This window comes from Anas acuta, chromosome 1 (assembly GCF_963932015.1).
Source record: "Anas acuta chromosome 1, bAnaAcu1.1, whole genome shotgun sequence".
Lineage (NCBI taxonomy): Eukaryota > Metazoa > Chordata > Aves > Anseriformes > Anatidae > Anas > Anas acuta.
Window position 1 is genome coordinate 13940916 of NC_088979.1, and position 18895 is coordinate 13959810.

General features: G+C 36.8%; 1 protein-coding gene and 1 long non-coding RNA gene across 4 annotated transcripts in view; one reads left to right on the top strand and one right to left on the bottom strand.

Moving 5' to 3' along the window:
• Positions 1-18895, bottom strand: part of LOC137849814 (uncharacterized) — a 313574-nt gene that overhangs the window by 199379 nt on the left and 95300 nt on the right. The window lies entirely within an intron of this gene.
• Positions 1-18895, top strand: part of ARHGAP42 (Rho GTPase activating protein 42) — a 168800-nt gene that overhangs the window by 112389 nt on the left and 37516 nt on the right. For all 3 annotated transcript variants that reach the window (XM_068669745.1, XM_068669762.1, XM_068669753.1), the window contains 4 exons: positions 4138-4248; positions 11774-11878; positions 15243-15372; positions 18707-18807. In XM_068669745.1, coding sequence (XP_068525846.1) covers positions 4138-4248; positions 11774-11878; positions 15243-15372; positions 18707-18807 — 447 coding nt within the window. The remainder of the gene's footprint in view (positions 1-4137; positions 4249-11773; positions 11879-15242; positions 15373-18706; positions 18808-18895) is intronic.

The following is an 18895-nucleotide window of genomic DNA, read 5'->3' on the forward strand; positions in this document are numbered from 1 at the left end:
TACACGTCCAACTCTGTATACTTGATGTGACCAAACCAATGTTTATTTGTTAGAACAACATGAAAGAATTATATTACTAAAATAAAAACGTGACTTTTATAAGATATATCTGAACTATTTGAAAGACAAATAATTAATTGTTGGTTTTTTTTGTTGTTGTTTTTATTCAGTTTATTGCTCAATGAAATTATGCTTCTGTTTCACAAAAATTTTAATTTGAGAGACTGAACTGGGATAATTTTAATGATACTTTTTGTGGTTCTTTTTCTTCTTTTTCACCTTATTCTGAGATTGCAGCGTCATGCTGCAATTGTACCCACAACTTCAGCTTTAAAGAGTTTGTATGCCTAATTCTTATCGTAAAAAAAAAAAAAAAAAAAAAAAAAAAAGAAAAAAAGAAAAAAAATGAAGACTTCCAGTTTAAAAGGAGGGTTCCAGGGTTTTTCAGTATGCTGGTAGAAATTATTATGATTCATCTTTGAGACAAATTACAGTATAAGCATAAATTTGATCTCAATGGTACTGTTTTTTCCAGAAGTTATTAAAATTATTTTGAATTATTTTCGCTGTTATCACGGTGACTCTTAAATCATGAGGATTATTTTGCCAATGGAGTTTTCACAGAATATGTGACCATTGGTCACAAATTGTAGATTTTTTTTCATGTTTACCAGTAATTCTGTGATTTGAATCAAAAGAGACTTAGTGATTTAAAATTTGCAATAACGTTTATAATCCTGAATTACCATAGCTGTGTATGTAATAATCAGTTTAAATAGGACATTAATTATATAGGATGGGTTAATTGTTCCACGCATATATCAAAGTTTTCTATATATAGCTTTCACTTTTCCTAAATATCTTGTGTATTGATGAAGAAACAGTTGAAGGCTAAGCAGCAGCTGAGAAAAAAATAATTTAATTTTTTACCAGAATGTGGAAAATTGAACTTAAGCAATGATTTACTCTAGAATATAAATAAATAAAATATTTTACTCTTGAGACATGAGAATAATTGCAGCCTAAAAACAGAAACTAAAGTGAAAAGTAATGACTGTGAATCTAATAAACTGTGGTAGAATAACAATGGATTTGGCTCAAGTATATAAACTAATGGAAAATTGGAGTAAATTTTTCCACTGTGTCCTTAAGTGACATTTCTGGATTTAAAATTTCATACTGAGTCTGAGGTTTTTTTTTGCTTTTCTGGGTACCCCACTTGTAAAGCACATAGCACATACCTTATCATTTTTATCTTCCCTGTTTTTATGTAGATAAAAGTGTGCTGAATCACCAACATAGACCTACATATGTAGGTCTGCCTAGTATACAACACTATAGCAAATCAGTACCAAAAATGATGACCAGGGAGACTTTTGGGCTGCATTTGTATTGTAAAGAAAAGGATGCCACCAAGCACCGATTCGTGGCCCAAATTTCAAGTGATAGCTGTTGACTCACACCCAGAGCAATCACACCAAAAATAATGCCTTTTTTTTTTTTTTTTTTTTTTTTTTTAGCCCACTGTTTGTTTTAATTGCTCAGGTTTCTTGGTGCTTCATCATATTATGTGGGTTGAAGAGTATTGGGAGGGGCAAGTTCTCCTTCTGTCTTAAGCTGTTTTACATATCTCACTTGGGTGCAATTGAGAGCGCCTTAATTAAGCATCTAAAGTTTGATGGTCTGAACATACTCTGTAGAGAGTGGTTGGCATATGTTCATGTAATTGAAATGTGGTGGATATTTTAAGAGCCTGCATGACTACTGACACAGTTTACATAGATCAGTAGAGGTTTTTCCCACTAGCATCAAAAAGCAACTTCATAATACTGTCTTTTCACTGCCTGCAGAAATTCATAACAGAGCAGACATTGAATGATGTGGAAAAGTTAGTAAATTCTTGATATTATTTCTCTGAAATCCGTTCCAGAATTAGGCATAAATATAGACCAAAGGCTTCACTCTCCAAGCTTATATGAAGTTCTAGTATACACTTTACTGATATCCTACATCAAAGAAATTATCACTCACTATAAGTAGATATCATACAAGGAGAAACTCAAAATTGCATCCATCAAATCCTTTTATTTTTTTTACATGCAGTTTGAAGTCATAAAAATATGTGAAAATCCTTTCAGCTTTTGAAACTTTGAAATAACTTTCAAAGTGTTTCTTACAAATCTAAGTCCTCAGTATTCACACAAATTTATCTGCTTCCACAGAAGACATATCGTGGAAATTGTGATTTAGTCCCTGTACACTAGTGGCCTTAATTTAGGAACCCATCCATACTTGCAATAGCACTAAGTTGTCATAAGTATTGTTACAACTACAAGCTGCTTAAATGCTGTTCAGAATAGAGATGGATTTAATTAGGTCTTTAAATACTTTCCTGAGTTGAAGCCTGAAAGACCTCATTGCTATTGCCAGATTATACTATTTATTTAAAATTAAATGTGAAAGCTAAGGTCTCTCTCAAGTGCTTATTGACTGCACTTGTGTGAGTGTGAATTGTGTCCCAAAGTGGTGGCACCTGGTTCTGTTCAGCTATGTAGCATTGCCTTGCATATTTTTTGTGAAATAAAGCTATTAACAGAGTATGAAGACAGTACCTGAATGCACTATATGAATGGTACGTGGTAGAATTCATTTGGTGGAAAAGCCCTTGATTCTTGGAATTTTGAGTGTTTGTTTTTTGTTTCATAATATTAGGTTTTGTACTTGATTTCCTGATTTACCTTTTTGTAGGCGTGGGAGGGGAATGCTGGTACTGAATCACTTGAAAGATATTGTTTTGAAACCTATGCTTTGAAGTGGTGCTAGAGCATAGTGCTAGGGAAGTGGATCGATATTGTTAAGGGCTCTGTGCATCCAAATCATGGTAGTAGCATGTTCTTAACTAAAGAAGCAATGTTAATTATGTATGATGCTATTGATGACCAAGTCCTGCCTAAAGGAAAACAATGATTTTCTGCATTTGTACAGTTACAAGTACTAAACCTCTTTTTGATACGTTTGCTGTTTTAATATTGTTTTAATATTTGCTCTCAAGGGAGACATCTAGCTCTTCCATTTTTCCCATATTTGTTATTCTTAATGCCGAAAATGAAACAGGGAATTTACAGAAATACATGACTATGCATCAAAAAAAAAAAAAAAAAAAAAAGCTGAACTGGTTTCACTTGTATGGTTGAAACTTGATAAAAACTCTTTTTGACCCAAGACCAAAAGCTGACAAATAAAGCCCAAAAGGGATTTGCTTGAGAAGATGATTTGTTACTGTAAAGGGAGAATTAAAATGGAATCTGCATCTCTTCTGTAAGGATTATCCTTGTATTACATTGCTTGTCTGTTATGTCCCTCTCTCATGCCTTGTTTAAATTGAGTATAGAAGGCTTTTACTCCTTATCAGCTGATAAGAGTTAATTCCTTAGCTTTGTAGTCTCTGCTTTGGTCCTGCATCTTCATGTTGGATGGTATTATTGAGGCATTTCTTACAAATATTGCCCTGTAGTTATGGCACTGGAAAATTAAAATGTGAAACATAACTGATACATGAGGATAAGGACTTAGACATGTTTGTATTCCCAGAGCATAAGATCCATACTATGAAACAATGTTGCAAGATTTTGCTGTTAAAGACACTCTCTTTTAGAAGGAGAACAATTTCTTGAGAAGGTATTTGAAACTGAGAAATATGTATGGTTTTGGTGCATGTGATAAACATTTCAATAATTTCAATAGAAATATTAATCTTTTGGCCCTCCCTGATTTCTGTCTTGATCTCTTCTTTTTCTAAACATTCCATGTGCTACAGACGAAGTTCCCCGTGCCACCTTTCTTGTTTCCTTTGTTTCCTTTCAGCCTCTCCTCAAAAGGAGAATGTAAAAGCGCAAAAAGGAAAACAAAACAAACAAACAAAAAACACTGGGGATGAGTCATGAGGCAAAAATGTATAATGTTGACTTCTTCAGCTTACATTTAGATATCTTAAGTAGGTATTCTATTTTTTCAGGGAAAAAATGAGCCCCATAAAGATTGTAAAGTAATCTTATGAAAGATCTGTTTAATTATGGCAATATCTGTTTTAAAGCAACCATGAGTAAACTAACATCTATATTTTGTTTTGCCTTTTAGGCAGATACACAGATTGACAGAGAACATCAGAACTTCTACGAAGCATCTTTAGAATATGTTTTTAAAATTCAGGAAGTACAAGAGAAAAAGAAATTTGAATTTGTTGAACCTGTAAGTTTTATATTTTGTTCTTGCCAAATTTAGAATGCATTTATTTAAAGCTGGACATTTAATACGAAATATCTATTTTTTGTCTCTTTTTAAAGTTGTGATTACAATTCATTTGTGTATAGAGAAGCATTAGGATCTAGGCTTGGGCATTTTCCATGGTTATTAAAGGTCTATGTAAGAGTATCATATTTACTATGAAGTGAAATGTCAAATGACTTGGAGTGTGCCTAACATTTTAATGGGACAATATGTAATGTTTTGTCTGTGCAACACTTACTGGGTATTTCCTAATGTCATGGTTTCATGGCTGAAATTTTGAGCCAGTTCTTGGATTCATATATTCCGTATAAGCAGCATATATGTTTGTTTTTCCAAATTATACATGAAATAATGTGAAAATTCAGTTCTGTAGGATGGGTATATTTCCCTTTTGCTGGTGAAGTCATTTGTCTTTAGTTTACCATCCATAAAAAAGAAAGCATACCTTGACATGCCAAAAAGAGGAGGATGAAGTTATACGCTAAAGTCCATATTTAGATATGGGATTTCACATCTGGGATTTCCTTCTGGACTGTACCACACCCCCAAGATACCTGCCAGGTTGATCAGAACCAGAAGCTGCTTCAGTGCAATGTGCTAGCATATTTCTATGGCATATTATTAGCATTAATACTGTTCATGTCATGGAGGACTAGCTTGCCATTTGCCTTATTTATTAGCACCTGTAGGCCTTGACAGAGAACTTCTAGTGTCGTCTGTCCCTTCCTGTTAAGCATTCTGAGCAGAGCAGAACATCGTTTGTGAAAAAGGAACATGACAAGCATAACTTTTTCTGTCTCCACACCATCTTCTAGCTCCCCTGTAACTAACCGAAGCTGCACTCTTGACTGAAACAGGTTGAATTACATCTCTAACACCCAATGTCACCAAGTAGAGCGTCTCAGATGCCTTCCTCCTATGAGATGAGAATGTATTGTATAGTGAATGTTTGACATTGATGCAAACTAATGAACCTGAATTCAGCAAGCAGTACTTACAGAAATCCTATCTTTATGGCATGCAGCTGCCAAATCTTAGAGACTAAAACTTTGCTTAGATTCCTGAATAAGAACATTTTTCTACCTGTCACAGATTAATCCAGAGTGTCTCTCTCTGTCTCCTTCTGTAAAACTCTCACATCCTGGAAAAATCTAGCAATCTTGACCTAGCTCTGACCCTTGTATAGGAGACTTTATGCTCCTTTAAAGTAGTAGAAACTTGCTGTATTGAGAAGACATGGCACATCAGGAAATATTGTTGTGCAATTCTGTGTAGTAAAAATAGGGCATCTTTCATCCTATGTGCTAGACAGAGAGGAAGAAATAAATTTAATTCTGTATATTATAGCTGGAGATACAGAGTTTTATTCTTTTGACCAAGAGCTGTCCCCACAATATGTCAGCCACCACAGCAGCAGCTATCAGTTACCACAATGAAAGAGAGATTTATTAGTGCATCAGTGCTGATACTGAGCAGACAAGCAGGGGAGGTTGCTGGTAGACTCTGTGTTGTGGACCTGGGTATTTTTGTCACCAGATATATGCATCCAGTAGGTAAAATTTACTTAGGGTAGATCGGTTGCCATCCTGTGTTTGATCAATAGGCTGTTTGGTCCAGTGTGCTGTTTGTTATACACAGGCCATTACTTGATGTCCCAGAGGAAGGTACAGGAAAAACTGTGGTGACTGAGTACTGAGAGCCCTTGTGGGAAGTGTCTTCTGGCTCTAGTGTATATTAATTATAATCAAACTGAATATAAATAGAGCTTAAATTCTAACACCAGTTATAAAACTCTGAATTTCCAAAATTCCTACTTTTTTTGTTCCTAGTCTGTTTCATACAAAGTTTTGGAATAAAAAACATTTACTAAAACCCACAAGGCAAAGTATGCCAAGTGAAATACTGCACATCAGTAATACTATGGGATGAAGGAAAAAAAAAAGTCTTCAAAATAGACTTTGTAAAAATACCTGGTGATGTATGAAGTATGAGCATGTGCACCTAGATGCAAGCAGATAAGGACAGAGCCTAACACTTTAAAATCTGCCATCAAAAGAATTACCATATAACTCATTTTCCTCTGGGTGCTCTAAAGATGTTCAGATGTTAGAAGAAGCCAGGTTGTGTGTATATAACAGACATTCCTCCTCATGAGCTCAGCTGGTTGTGGGGCATTCTGATGCAGGTGCTGCTTAGGTCTGATTTGTCAGCACAGTGTCATGTCTCAATATAATTCTCAGTCTGACATCCTACTAGTAGACTCTTTGAAGGTTTGAAGGGAGTCTTAACAACATAAAAGAAATGGCATTAGTGTGGTAAAAGAGGAAAGTATAATGCCTATGTGGAATAGGGGCAAATTTGTCATATGAGAATAGAATTTGAAATTATCTGCTGGAGCTTCTTCCAGCATCTTCAGTTTGTCTGTGCCCAAAGATAAGGTTTCCCTGGGAAATAGACAGGGAGAGGTGGCCCAGCAAAAATTGCCAGGTGCACAGGACAATAGATTTCAGTGAGTGGAAAATGTTTCTTCCCGGAGGGCAGCAGGGAAGGACCGTGAGGCACAAGATATTAATAATTTGTACTCTGCATAGAGGATAGTGGCATTTAGTGTAGGCTTCTGCAGCTGATCATCAGGCTCTGGGTTTCTCTGCTCTTCTGTGCCTCTTGGAGTGCTGATGTGCCTCAAGGAGCTGCTGATGTCCATGAGAGTATGAGTAACAGGTGGCTGCCTCTTTGTGACCCTCCTAGGTTTTGAGTTTTTTTCAAATAAAAGAATAAGCTTTTCATACAGGTCATTAATTTAAACTTTTTCTTATGCAAAAACAAATTAGTGTTAAAATTTACCTTGCAGTTAAAAAAAAAAAAAAAAAAGTGGCAATAATCTCTGCTCCTGGCCTTGCCTGTGGGGGCCCAGAGAAGGTCATCAGAAATAGTGAAGCTTTCTGAGGATGTTGTGCTTGAGAGGGAAACAAAACCTCCTACCCAGAGCTCCACCCTGCCCCTCAGTGATGCCAGGGCCTTCCTGGCCTGCAGGAATTAGGGCACAGAGTTCATACTCAGTGAGCTGAAATGTGAGGGGTCATCCGTTAACCGTCACAAAAGCCCAGGAGTGTTTATTTAAAGGGGAAAAATAAAAAAATAAAAAAATAACTGCCAGTAATTGCATGCAGTTGATCCGACTTCACTTTTTAGTCCAAAGAGACGGTGGATGTTAAACGCAATTTCTCCTTTCTTGGATTTTCTATGTTATTAACTGCATTTACTTCAATCTGATAGAGAAGTACCTTCTGGTGCTATTTACTTATAAATAAAATGAAACTGAGGAGACAGGGACTTTTTGGCTGATGTGCTACAGGCCAAAGGTTAAATTCCTCTCCTATCCGAAACCTAAGCACAGTCTCCTTCCTGTGAGAATGAAATGACCAGGCAGTCTTGAGGTCACCAGCTCTACATAAAAATAAATAAAGTCTCAAGAAGTAGCTGGATTTTGTTTCAGGTTCTGTGTTGAAATCCTCACAGCCCTTGGATAGTGAGTAGCATTGTGTTACTGAGCTCAGTCCTTGCTTGTTGACGTGACCGATTAGGTTCTCAGAACGAGGTAACTGCAAGGTACTTGCTGCTTGTCAAACTGATGATATGAACATTACTTGTGATGTTAGGTGAAATCAGTCAGCTCTTAATATATGAAGATTACCTTGAAATACATTGGAGAGGAAAAAAAAGAAAAAAAAAAAAAAGAAGAAGAAGGGCTGTTTTTCTTTTCCATCCTTTAAAATAAATCCCTTTAAAATTATGAGCCTAGACTTAGCAACAGTGCCTCCTGTAACACCAGCAGGAAGAAAACCTCACTGTGAGTACAAGCCTGGGGTAAAAGTCCTTGGCTTTTAAATCTCCTCCATGCAATGCTATAGCTATGCCTGTGGTGATGGAAATGGTTAGGAAAATACCCCACAGCATAGGCACTAGGTGCTTTCTGTCCCCCTGTTCTTCCATCGCTAGTGGAACATAAGTAGCAGCAAATACCATCCTCAGTATCAGTTGTTTCAACAGAACTTGAATAAACTGGAGTAGAACTTGCATAAAACAAGCACGTTTTTACTTTTCTTTTATTATTCCTCTTTTTCGAAGTGCTCAGAGAGTATTTGACCAGGAGATTCTCAAGGCCAGACCCTCTGCAATGCACAAGTGCCAGAATAGCTGAACAGGACTTTCACTAAAATACATTCTGATTTTTCTGTGGTGGTGTTGTTTTTTTTTGTTGTTGTTTTTTGTTGTTGTTTTTTTTTTTTTTTTTTGCTCTGGTTGTTTTGTTTTTTCTTTTTCTTTCTAATAAATTCATCTTTGCTGCCATCTAGTGCTAAATCTTTTCCTTCCCAGTATTTTCCCATGCACTCAGTAAAAGCTGTTTGTAGAATGGAAGCTGGTTTTCTTTCAGTATTCAAGATGAAATTTAAACAGTTTGTAGTTATGTTCTTCAGAAATGCGTTTTAAAATGATTTTAAAATTCAGGTATCAGCTGACATGCTGCATCTTTCTACCACTAGCTCTTTTACTGAAATTTTAGTGTGCCTAAACAGCCTGCTCTGGCTGCAGTTTTGGTGGGGGCTCACAGTACTCCTGCAGTTCTGGTAAAAGGGATGGTTAGCACTGAACTCATAATTACACATCAAGTTAATCCCCTTCATTTTTTACTCAAACAAGTTTGAGTAAGCACAGGAATAATTATGCAGCTGTATCTGAAGGGGCTGTGGTTGGGTACATGATGACTAACTGGATCTGGACTATGAGCCGGGGCTTTGCACAGCTGGAGTCAGAGCAGAGTTTTAACTATAATTTATTATTTGTTTTAGACTTTATTCATAAAGAAATGAAAATAGTTTTTCTTTTTAAAGAGTTAGAATTACATTATAAACCTTAAAATTATAGAACTTCTTATAACAGTTTACGTAATAGGAGCTTTTTAAGATAAATTGTCATATTTGGACCTTCCTCGGAACGACTTGAATAACAAGTAAGGGACTTTCAGGACCAGTCATTAGCTGAGATAATGCTTTCTGCTGGGCAGATGGTCATTTAAACTTGAGAAGATTTATCCAAGATGCGGAGCTTTCTGCTGGGTTGCCTATGTTGTTTCTTTGGTAGTGGGTTATGGTTCAGGACCTCACACCCATTGTAGAGGACCATTGGCTTTTATGCCCAAGGATTTTCTCAGTTCTTCAGGCTCTGTGATGCCATAGTTTTATCTCATCCTACGGTATCAGTAAAAAACAAGGGGGAAGTCCTTCACCCAGCCATGCCTTCACACTTTTATTTATGCAGTACTGATGGTCTGTAAACCAAAAGATGTTTTAACTTTCTAATGCAGCAGAAGAACTGGCTTTCTGAGTCAGAGGTACGCTCACTGTAGGGCTCAGTGACCAGGGATGGAAGAAGGATGTGAGGGGCACATGATGAAGCCGAATGGGGAAAGAGAGAAGGGAACGTAATGGGAGAGTAAGATTTTGGTCCAGTAGCAGCAAGTCATCATTTTAGCTCCCCTGCCCAGTGACCTGTGTCCTTCATCTCTCATCCTTCAAGCTGCTGCAGTTTCCATGTTAAAGCATGTGAAATGTCTTGCTTTGCTGGGGAATTGATGGGGCTCTGAAATTGCAAAACATTATTTTAGCTATTCCATTGAAATACAAATGTTTCATTAGTGTTAATCTCAGTGAGGGAACAACGCGGAGGGCTGCTGAACAAGGGTCATGGAGTGATGTGATAGGGAGGGATCACAAAATCAGTGATGTTATGTGATATCAACGACCTTGAGAGGGGTCACCTCCAGCACTTACAGGTTAGTAAGGAAATGCCTACAAGGCAGCATTATGGAGAAATCCACCAAACATCTTCTGGGAACACAACAGGCAGCTCTTGGTGTCCCTGCTTGAGCAGGGGGTTGGACCAGATGGACCCAGAGGTCCCTTCCTACCTCAACAGTTCTGTGATTCTGTCAGTAGAAAAGAGGGAGGCAGAACAACTTAATTATGTTTCTGCAAGTAAGGATGAGTGTAAATTTAAAGAAAATACAAACTTTGCAAAAGACTCATTTTTTAAGCTTTTACATTTACAATAATTTATGGCACTGGTAACTCAAAGCAAAGTGCATTAAATACGAATGATGGGATTTTTGTTGCCTGAGTCTAGGCTACTTCAGTAGTTGGTGGAGAGAGGCAAATGTGTCTGTTGGATCTTTCAACCTCTCCTGAGAAAGAAGTCTGAGGAAGGAATCAGGAGTATGCTTTAGAATACCTGTGGTTTTTTACTGGTTTAAGAGACAGCCTAGACTATCTGTTACTTAGCTGAGATGATTATCTTTGCAATGGCTGTAATATAATCAGATAAATCTATCCTGTTTATTAAAGCTTTTGTTACTGTACATCAAAGTTAATAGCTCATTTTTTTAAATTTTTTTTTCTTTACTTGGATGTATGTAAGCTAAATTTATATGTAAAGGGAAACATTCCATAATAAAAAATTAAATGCTTGTTATTTAATAGTAGGTAAGACAACTTTATGCAAAATGTATTTCTTTTTAATTTAGAACAGAATAAGTAAGTTAGAATTATCAACTTACAGTTCTATAAACTTAAAGTTAAGTTTTAAAGTTTGAAACTTAAAAAAAAAAATTAAAACTTTTAAAAAAAAAAGTTTTAAACTTTTAAAACTTAATAGATGGTAGGAATGCATTCACTCAACCACTAAAATAAGCCTTCTGAAAATATACTTGCACTTTTTACTACTTAAGCATTATTTTAGAACAAACTTCAAAAAGAATTTTCAGCTGGATAGTACAGACTTCAGCTGTTCTGTTGGAGTCAGTTGCAGACATACCAGATAGAATTCACATTTTGGTCAGAGCAGGAAGAAATAGTCTGGACTTCTTGTGTTGTATTAAGCTGTCCAAAACTTATCTTCAAGAGTCTCATTTGTGAAAAATAGGTCATAGCCCATTCAATTACTATGAAGAAAATGAAAACATATTTCTAAGAGTAATAGAAGAAAAAAACCTTGAACTCTGAAACTATGAGCTTGGAAAATTCACACCATCAGCTGAAATATTGGACAAAATGACTGGGATTGTGAATTAAATTATTATAGAAATGACAACTGCATGAGGCAAAAGCCCTTTTAACACCTCTCTTTCTTAAGGTCTGACCACTGTTTTCTTGCTCAGCAAACCATTGCTATTGCAAGTAATGAAAGCTCAGAGTGTTCTAGGAGCTAAAACATGGGATGTTTTTGCTGAAGGTTTGCCATCTTTTGCTGCAGAAAACAACTGAAAATCAGCTGTCCTAAGTTTTTGCTTTCTAATTTAAACTAATTTTTCACTATCATTGGCAGTACCTTTATCTTATTTGTAAGTTAGTGTATGTCCTGTTATCATTGTGTTATTTAGTATTAAGAGCATGTTAAAAATCTGTAATGCTATTCAATTTTACCTTTTCAGCTCTTGGCTTTTCTTCAAGGATTATTTACATTTTACCATGAAGGATATGAACTGGCTCAGGAGTTTGCACCATACAAGCAGCAGCTGCAGTTCAATTTGCAGAACGTAAGGATAGTTTGTATTTACATCATTTTATTTGCTAAATTAATTTCAGGATACTAAAGTAGCCTCATATAGCACTTTTTTTTTTTTTAACTGTAAATATGATGATGTTTTAATGAGCTGAAATCAAATTAATATATATAATTGATTAATATATGATATAATTGATTTTTTGCTAAGGTTAATGTAGTGAAGATGCTGGTCAACAAAGAACTCTGGAAAATTCAATCTTCATGTAGTTAATTTGTGATTTGCAGGTCAAAATTTTGGGTGTGAAAACCAGAAAAGCAGAATAGTCAAGTTTCAATTTAAAAAATAAAATAAATAAAAAACATAAGATTAGTTCATATAGGTTTAAATGTGTACATTTGCTTGAGAGTGGGGCCTGACTTTTGGAGTAAATATCCCAGAAATGCTTCAGCTGGTACAGAATGATACTGTTTGTTTCTTGAAGACTGCGGATTGCCATGAAAAACTTGTCCTACTGTCCAGTAGCTTCCCACTGTGCATAAAGAAAGCTCAGGAAGCCGTGCTCTCACTATGCTCTGGATTTACGTTGTTTTCCTTGGAGGATTGGTAAGACCTTCCTCCATGGCGGGCAGCTCTTGTGAGCATAAAGTTCCACTGAAAGAAAAGATCTGCTGTAGAGTGCTCACGATTGAACTGGTGAATCTTTTACTGGAGATTGGTCTGAATTTGAGAGTAAGATTAATCATGCCCAAAAATTCCGTAGCTTTCAGGAATAACAAAAAAAAAAAAAAAACACTCATACTTTTTCACGCATCATAACTACTTCATACAGCCGTATAATTATTTGGCTATGTACATTTTTCATGAAAAGTAACTTCAAAGTAAAGATGAAAGGAAAATAATTGTGAAGAGACGACATTAAATGACTCCAAGTGCTATTTTTTGGGGAGTGGCTCCATTTCTTTTCCATTTCAGTCTTTCAAGAAAACGTATCTAACAATTCTGTGTAGCTGCTCTGGATTCAGAGAAGCTACAAAGTTGAGAACATCTGACATCAGCTTCTGTGGGTAGCACCTTAGCTTTTGTGCTTAGAAAGTATGAAACGGGTCTGGGAGTGCATGCACACCTCAATGTGTCCAGATCATCTGCTGGCCCCTGTGGGTTACTGGAAGTTAAAATAATGACATTTTCCCTCTAGCATCTTGCTGTTGCAGAGGTATATTGCAGAGGTATGTTCGCTTAGTGTTGGAAGACAGTACTGCCTTAGCACTGTTAATGTAAATCTGTATTCTGTATTCCAGGTTTCACTGCAGTTCTCTGTAGTCCTTTCCCTTTTACAGCTGTTGTTGGCATGTGGGTGTAGATCCCATTTAAACTGCTTCTTGAGGAAATCAGACAAAACCTCCTAGTTGATTGACCTTTTCCTCTGCGATCAAAATGTAAACGTTCTCTGACTGTAGAGCCTCTCAGCCTCTTCTCCTTTCGAACTAAATTATGTATTTGCTGCATTTCTTTCACTGCGGAGACTCTATGATAAAGGCACAAGGGGTCAGTGTTGTTGCACAGCTCAGTTTCAGTGAAAAATGTGCTTCAGTTCAGAGACTGATTTACTTTAATGTGACAAGTCCTGATAGGAGCATTAGTCCACAGCACAGACCATAACTGGCATCGTAAGTCCATATGTTAGTATGTTCTATGCAGTAGAAATGAAATTATTAAAGGATTTTTTTTTCAATTTCAATGTTAATTAAGAAATAGGTAAACAGATTATCTTGTTAAATAGTATTTAAGTACAACTTCAGTGTGTAAATAGGCTGCAGAGGTAGTGGGAAATGTAAAGTTGAGCAGTAGGAGCAACCTATTATAATATTTTTAAAATATGTTTATACATGAGACAAACATATATGTATATAAAAACTGACCTACAGTATATTGCTTACCAATATTACACAGAAGTTTGGATTCTGGCTCCAGATCTGGGTCCACATCTGCTTTTTGTCAGCTGGGCTATCTATTGACTTGTCACTCAGCATCACCCAACCTCATAATGATGAGCTCTATTTTTTGGAGGGAGAGACAAAAACACTGAGGAGAGTATTCAGGGAAAATTGTGTTCAGGCTGGCTATTGTAGCTGTCAGAGGTACCCCTCTCCATTGCATTGGGTGTTATGGTCTTGCAGAATTGTTGAATTCTGCTTCTATTCATAAAATCTTCCTACGGATTAGAGTAGCAGCAGTAAAAACAGTAGGAGGAGCAGAGTAGTGGCAGACCCTGCCCAGCTATTAACATGTCTACTGTGTCTTCGTACAACCTGGTGTCATCTTCACTGTGACATCTGTGACACAGAATGTCCCACAAAATGAGGGGAAGTATTCACCAGTATATAAAGTCCAAACAATGTCTTCCTGATTAGTTGGGAGTAGATTCCATAAGACAACTTTGCAAAATGATTTTGCAAAAGCATCACAAAGATTTATTCTGTTTCCTGTAGTAACAAAGTGTTCAACATCTCCTATATCAGTAGCAATCTATCAAATCTCTGGCACTTCATAATAATTCTCCTCTGCTACACCACGTTAGTGTGTAGAGGGAAATCCTGGCCCCAGTGAATTCAACAGAAAAAAATGTTAATTTACATGCACATTAGTAAATATGAATTACTCACCTTTGTACTTGCTCAGCCAGCTGCCTGGTAACATGCACAATATTTAGGGCAGAAACAGTGTTTCCAGGCTTATGGCACACTTGTGCCACTTGTGACTTGTTTTTTACCTAACATAATTATATTAATCTTAATTGTGGTTTACACAGTTCTGTCAAAAATTGTTAATGACAGTGCTCTGACTACCCTGAGTGTCAGCAGCCATGGTATTACTGCAGGTATGGATAACGGTCTTCTGAAGCGTATTGCTTCCACGTGTGAGACTGCAAATGTCTAGAGGCATTAGCCTTGCATTAAGCCAAACCAGTACTTTGTTCTGAACTGTACTTTTAGTGGTTCAGTGAAGCTTGGGGTTACACTATCAGCACCTTCTAGTTTAGCCTGCATTTTGTCTCGAGTACACACAGAAAAAGAATGCATCTCCCTGCAAAATACTGCGTAAGTAAACATGAAGAGACAAAATGGCATCCTTTCTGTGGTTAGCTACCTGCAGACTTATGTGCTTAAACTGAGTTCTTCATTGCTGTGTTTTTCCCAGGCTTCTCGAGCAACAAATAATATTATTCTTGCACCCATTTTTCCTTTTATGTCTACCGTAAACACTTCTGTTGTTCTCCATTTGCAGCAATCTCACTCCTTGTCATTATGAGTAATTAGTTTTTCGTTTAATCATTGTTTTTGTGCTTGCATGAAATTATGTGGATTGATTTTTTTGTTTGTTTTTGGGGTGTTAGACCCGGAATAACTTTGAAAGCACGAGGCAGGAAGTGGAGAGACTCATGCAAAGAATGAAGTCTGCCAACCAGGATTACAGACCACCAAGTCAGTGGACAATGGAGGGCTATCTCTACGTGCAGGAAAAACGTGAGTAAAGCAGATGTACCATTTAATTTGATTTGAAAGACACAGCAATGCTGAGGAAGGCACAACAAGGATGAGAAAATGATTTAGTTAGGATAAAGCAACAGCTCTGTGTTTGAATGTCTGCAGACCTCTCCTATTTTTGCTTCCTGAAAGAAAGGTTCAAAGAAAAAGAAGTGTTTGACACTTCAAAAAGCACTCAGAGTAGCTAAGGCTACTGACCCACCTGTAAGCATCTCGTCTCCTTCTTCCTGGGTCTTTGTGGGTAGGTCTCTGCTTGGGTAGTAACCCCAAGTTACTGGCAGTAGCTCGGCAGTAAATTTGTCAAAGTCCCCTTGCACACAGCTCTGTCTGGCTGCCTTTCTCCTTACTGCAGAACTACAAGCACTTAGGTCTACTTTGGGCTACTGCTGTAGCTCCACCCTGCCAAACCCTTCTGTCTCTTCAGCTTTCTCTGCCTGAACAAGCTCTATAGCTCACCTGGCAAGAACAACCTCCACCTTTTACCTGTCATCTCTGCTGACCCAGGCACTGTAAATGAGCATGCACATAATAGAAAACAAAGGTGTGAGAAGAAAATATATCCAAATACAGTCTGCCACAGCTTCAAAATAGTTGCAAACCTGCACCTAATTATTATTCATGTCATCAGAAGTATCTGCTGCCACTCTAAATCATATAGAAGACCAAGCCAAATTAGCTGCATTAGACAAGGGTTATTCAAAATTCTTAATAAAATGTTTTTCAGTGTGTGGGTTAACCAGATGTATTTATTAATTTCTTTGATGTGAAATCTGCCAGATGCTGGAAAAGTATGTAACAGTGTTTTGAGATAGTGTGTGTATGTGCTCTTGCAAGTTTGACGTTCATTCAAAAGTGATCAAATACTACTTTGTACTTGATTTCTCAATCTAAAAATAAATAGAAGGCATCTGGACATAGAATTCCCTTGTGGGACTTGTCTCCATTTAACCTCAGTTTTGAGGGTATCTTCTTCTTCACTGCTCCTCCTTCACTGCCCCTCCTTTAGACAATAACTCAAGAGACTGCATGGAATTATAGTTAATTGATTTTCCAGATGACATCATGAAATTACTCTTTATGCCGTATGTGAGCTAAAATAAAGAAGCTCAGTGCTTATCATAGTTAACCTCAGCCACTTTTACCTTCAGTAGCACTGAAAGCTTGAAGAAGACCCTCTATGTTTTAATTGAGTAATAATCTTAAATGAAATCTGTGTTAAGTGGAAATTACATTGAGCCTTGTTAATGGGGGGAAGGACAAAAGGAGTGAAGCACTGGGCACATGCTGTGCTTCATTAAATAGTGAGAGGCCAACTTGACATCCTCCTACTGAAAAGATACTTGTTCATTAGTGTATTCTGGAGTAAGAGTAACAGGATCTGTAATCCGTGTGTCAGAGGGGAAGGTACTAATTGTGTATTTCCTTGTCATGCGGGTTGACTTTCCTGCAAACAGCATCCCATAGGCTTTTGCCAAATTATGGACAACACGCTTAAATGTTCACTATTCTTGAAAGAGAAAGTAAATTCTGTATATTTTTATTACTGGTATTTGTGTTGGTAAATATATATTTTGAAAAAGTGGCAGTAGGCTATAAATCACTTCTTTCAGATGGACAGTCGTGTAATGTTATTAAAGTTAAAACTTAAGTGTCTGGCTACAATTTTTTAATTTAAAAAAAAAAAAAGACTTCTAAACTCATTTAAAACTGCTTTGAGATGGCTTATTCTTCTAAAAGAGCTAAATAAGTGGAACTGTACTCGGACACTGAGACCAGATTGCTCTAGATATCCCATGTTCCTTGTTAAATTTCTTATTGGCAAAATTTGGGGATAAGGGTCTAAGTTACCTACGTCCATGTGTTATCTACTGAGCACGAGTGCTTCCAGTACAATTTCATGTCAGTGCAGACATAGCCATGATGTTCTGGCCCAAGGCGCTGCAGTCACACTGCAAAAAACTTGAATTATCCTGTCTCCTGCAGTGCAACACTCCTTTAGATGTGTCTGTGAGATTCAGGGATCTTATCCAAAAAATATTGGAGACTTTTTCTGTGCTAGGATATGGAGAGAATTCTGGAAATGGGAGGATTTACTTTGTCCTCACAGCAAAGAACTGTAGGTAATCCAGGCATTATAAGGGCCTGTACCTAATCTAAGTTAGCAGCCAAAGTTTAAAGTGCCATTGTGCTTCAGTTCAAGGGGGCTTTCTGTTTACATTTGCTAGAGGTTCACAGCAATGCCTGAGCAAAGGCATCAGAAATCAGATTTTGCAGTCGGATTAAGTACTGTGGTGTGACCTCTCCAGGATAAAGGATGCTCCACTTAATCTGGGGATCATTGTAGATTTCATGTATGGCTAGCTAAATCAAAGACAAGTGAATTCCGAAGTACATTATCTAATGGTATTGTGAGCTTATGTAATTGTCAGTTTGTGGACTGTTTTGACCATTTATTCTTCTCTGTGTGCCAAAATAAATGTGTTTTCATTTTTGAAAGTATGACCCTGTAGTCCTTATCTCTGACCATGGCCAATTCTCTTAGCAATCAGCCTTCTTTTCAGACTCTGGGCCACTGTTATACCCACCTCTTCCCTGGCAGAACACCATTCCAAGGGATAAAAGGCCAGTGTTTTCTTGCTGAAAGTGCCATCTTCAGCATTTTACCCCTTGTCTCTAAACCACTATTGTTTTAGTGCACAGTTCCTTTTCCTTTCCATTCTTGTAATAGAATCATCCTCCAGTGTTCAACTACATAAGATTAACTCTATATGTGAGCCATTGCCATTTTATACAATGTCCTAAAGATAACAGGTAGCAGAATAAAGATCCTATGATGTTACCAAAAGCATGTTACCTTTAACAAGAGCTCTGAAAGTAAAGGAAAATATATTCTGTTTTCATGTTTTCATGAGTTTGTCCAATTTTCTGAGTCTGCTACTAGATTTAAGTTTTCCTTCAAAGAAAGAATGTAATACTGAATCTTAGTGCTTTACTTCTGTTGATAAAAATCTTTAGCTGTACTTTGTAAGCAAAATAATCTTCAAGATCTGCTTCTATCTGTCTATCCTATCAAAATGCTGTTACCTATCTAGTTGCTAAAGAAAATGTCTGCTCGAACATCAAGCAGAGATAGATGAAAATTAGACCTGAATATGTTCAAATCCAAAAATAAGAATATTTTTAATGTATTTATTATTTTGTATGCTACATATGGATACTGTTACATTTCATCTATGTGTTGTATTTAATTCCAAATGAAATAGTGATAAAATACCAAAACAATTATTTCTAATACTGTCTCTCTTTAATTTAGGACCACTTGGATTTACATGGGTAAAACATTACTGCACTTATGATAAAGGAACAAAAACATTTACAATGAGCATAGCTGAAACAAAATCTGGTGGAAAAGTGGTGAGTCTTTAGCACATACATGAACTATATATACCATACTTCAAGTATTCAGGAAGCCTTAAAAGAAAAAGATTTGGTGGAAGGAGTT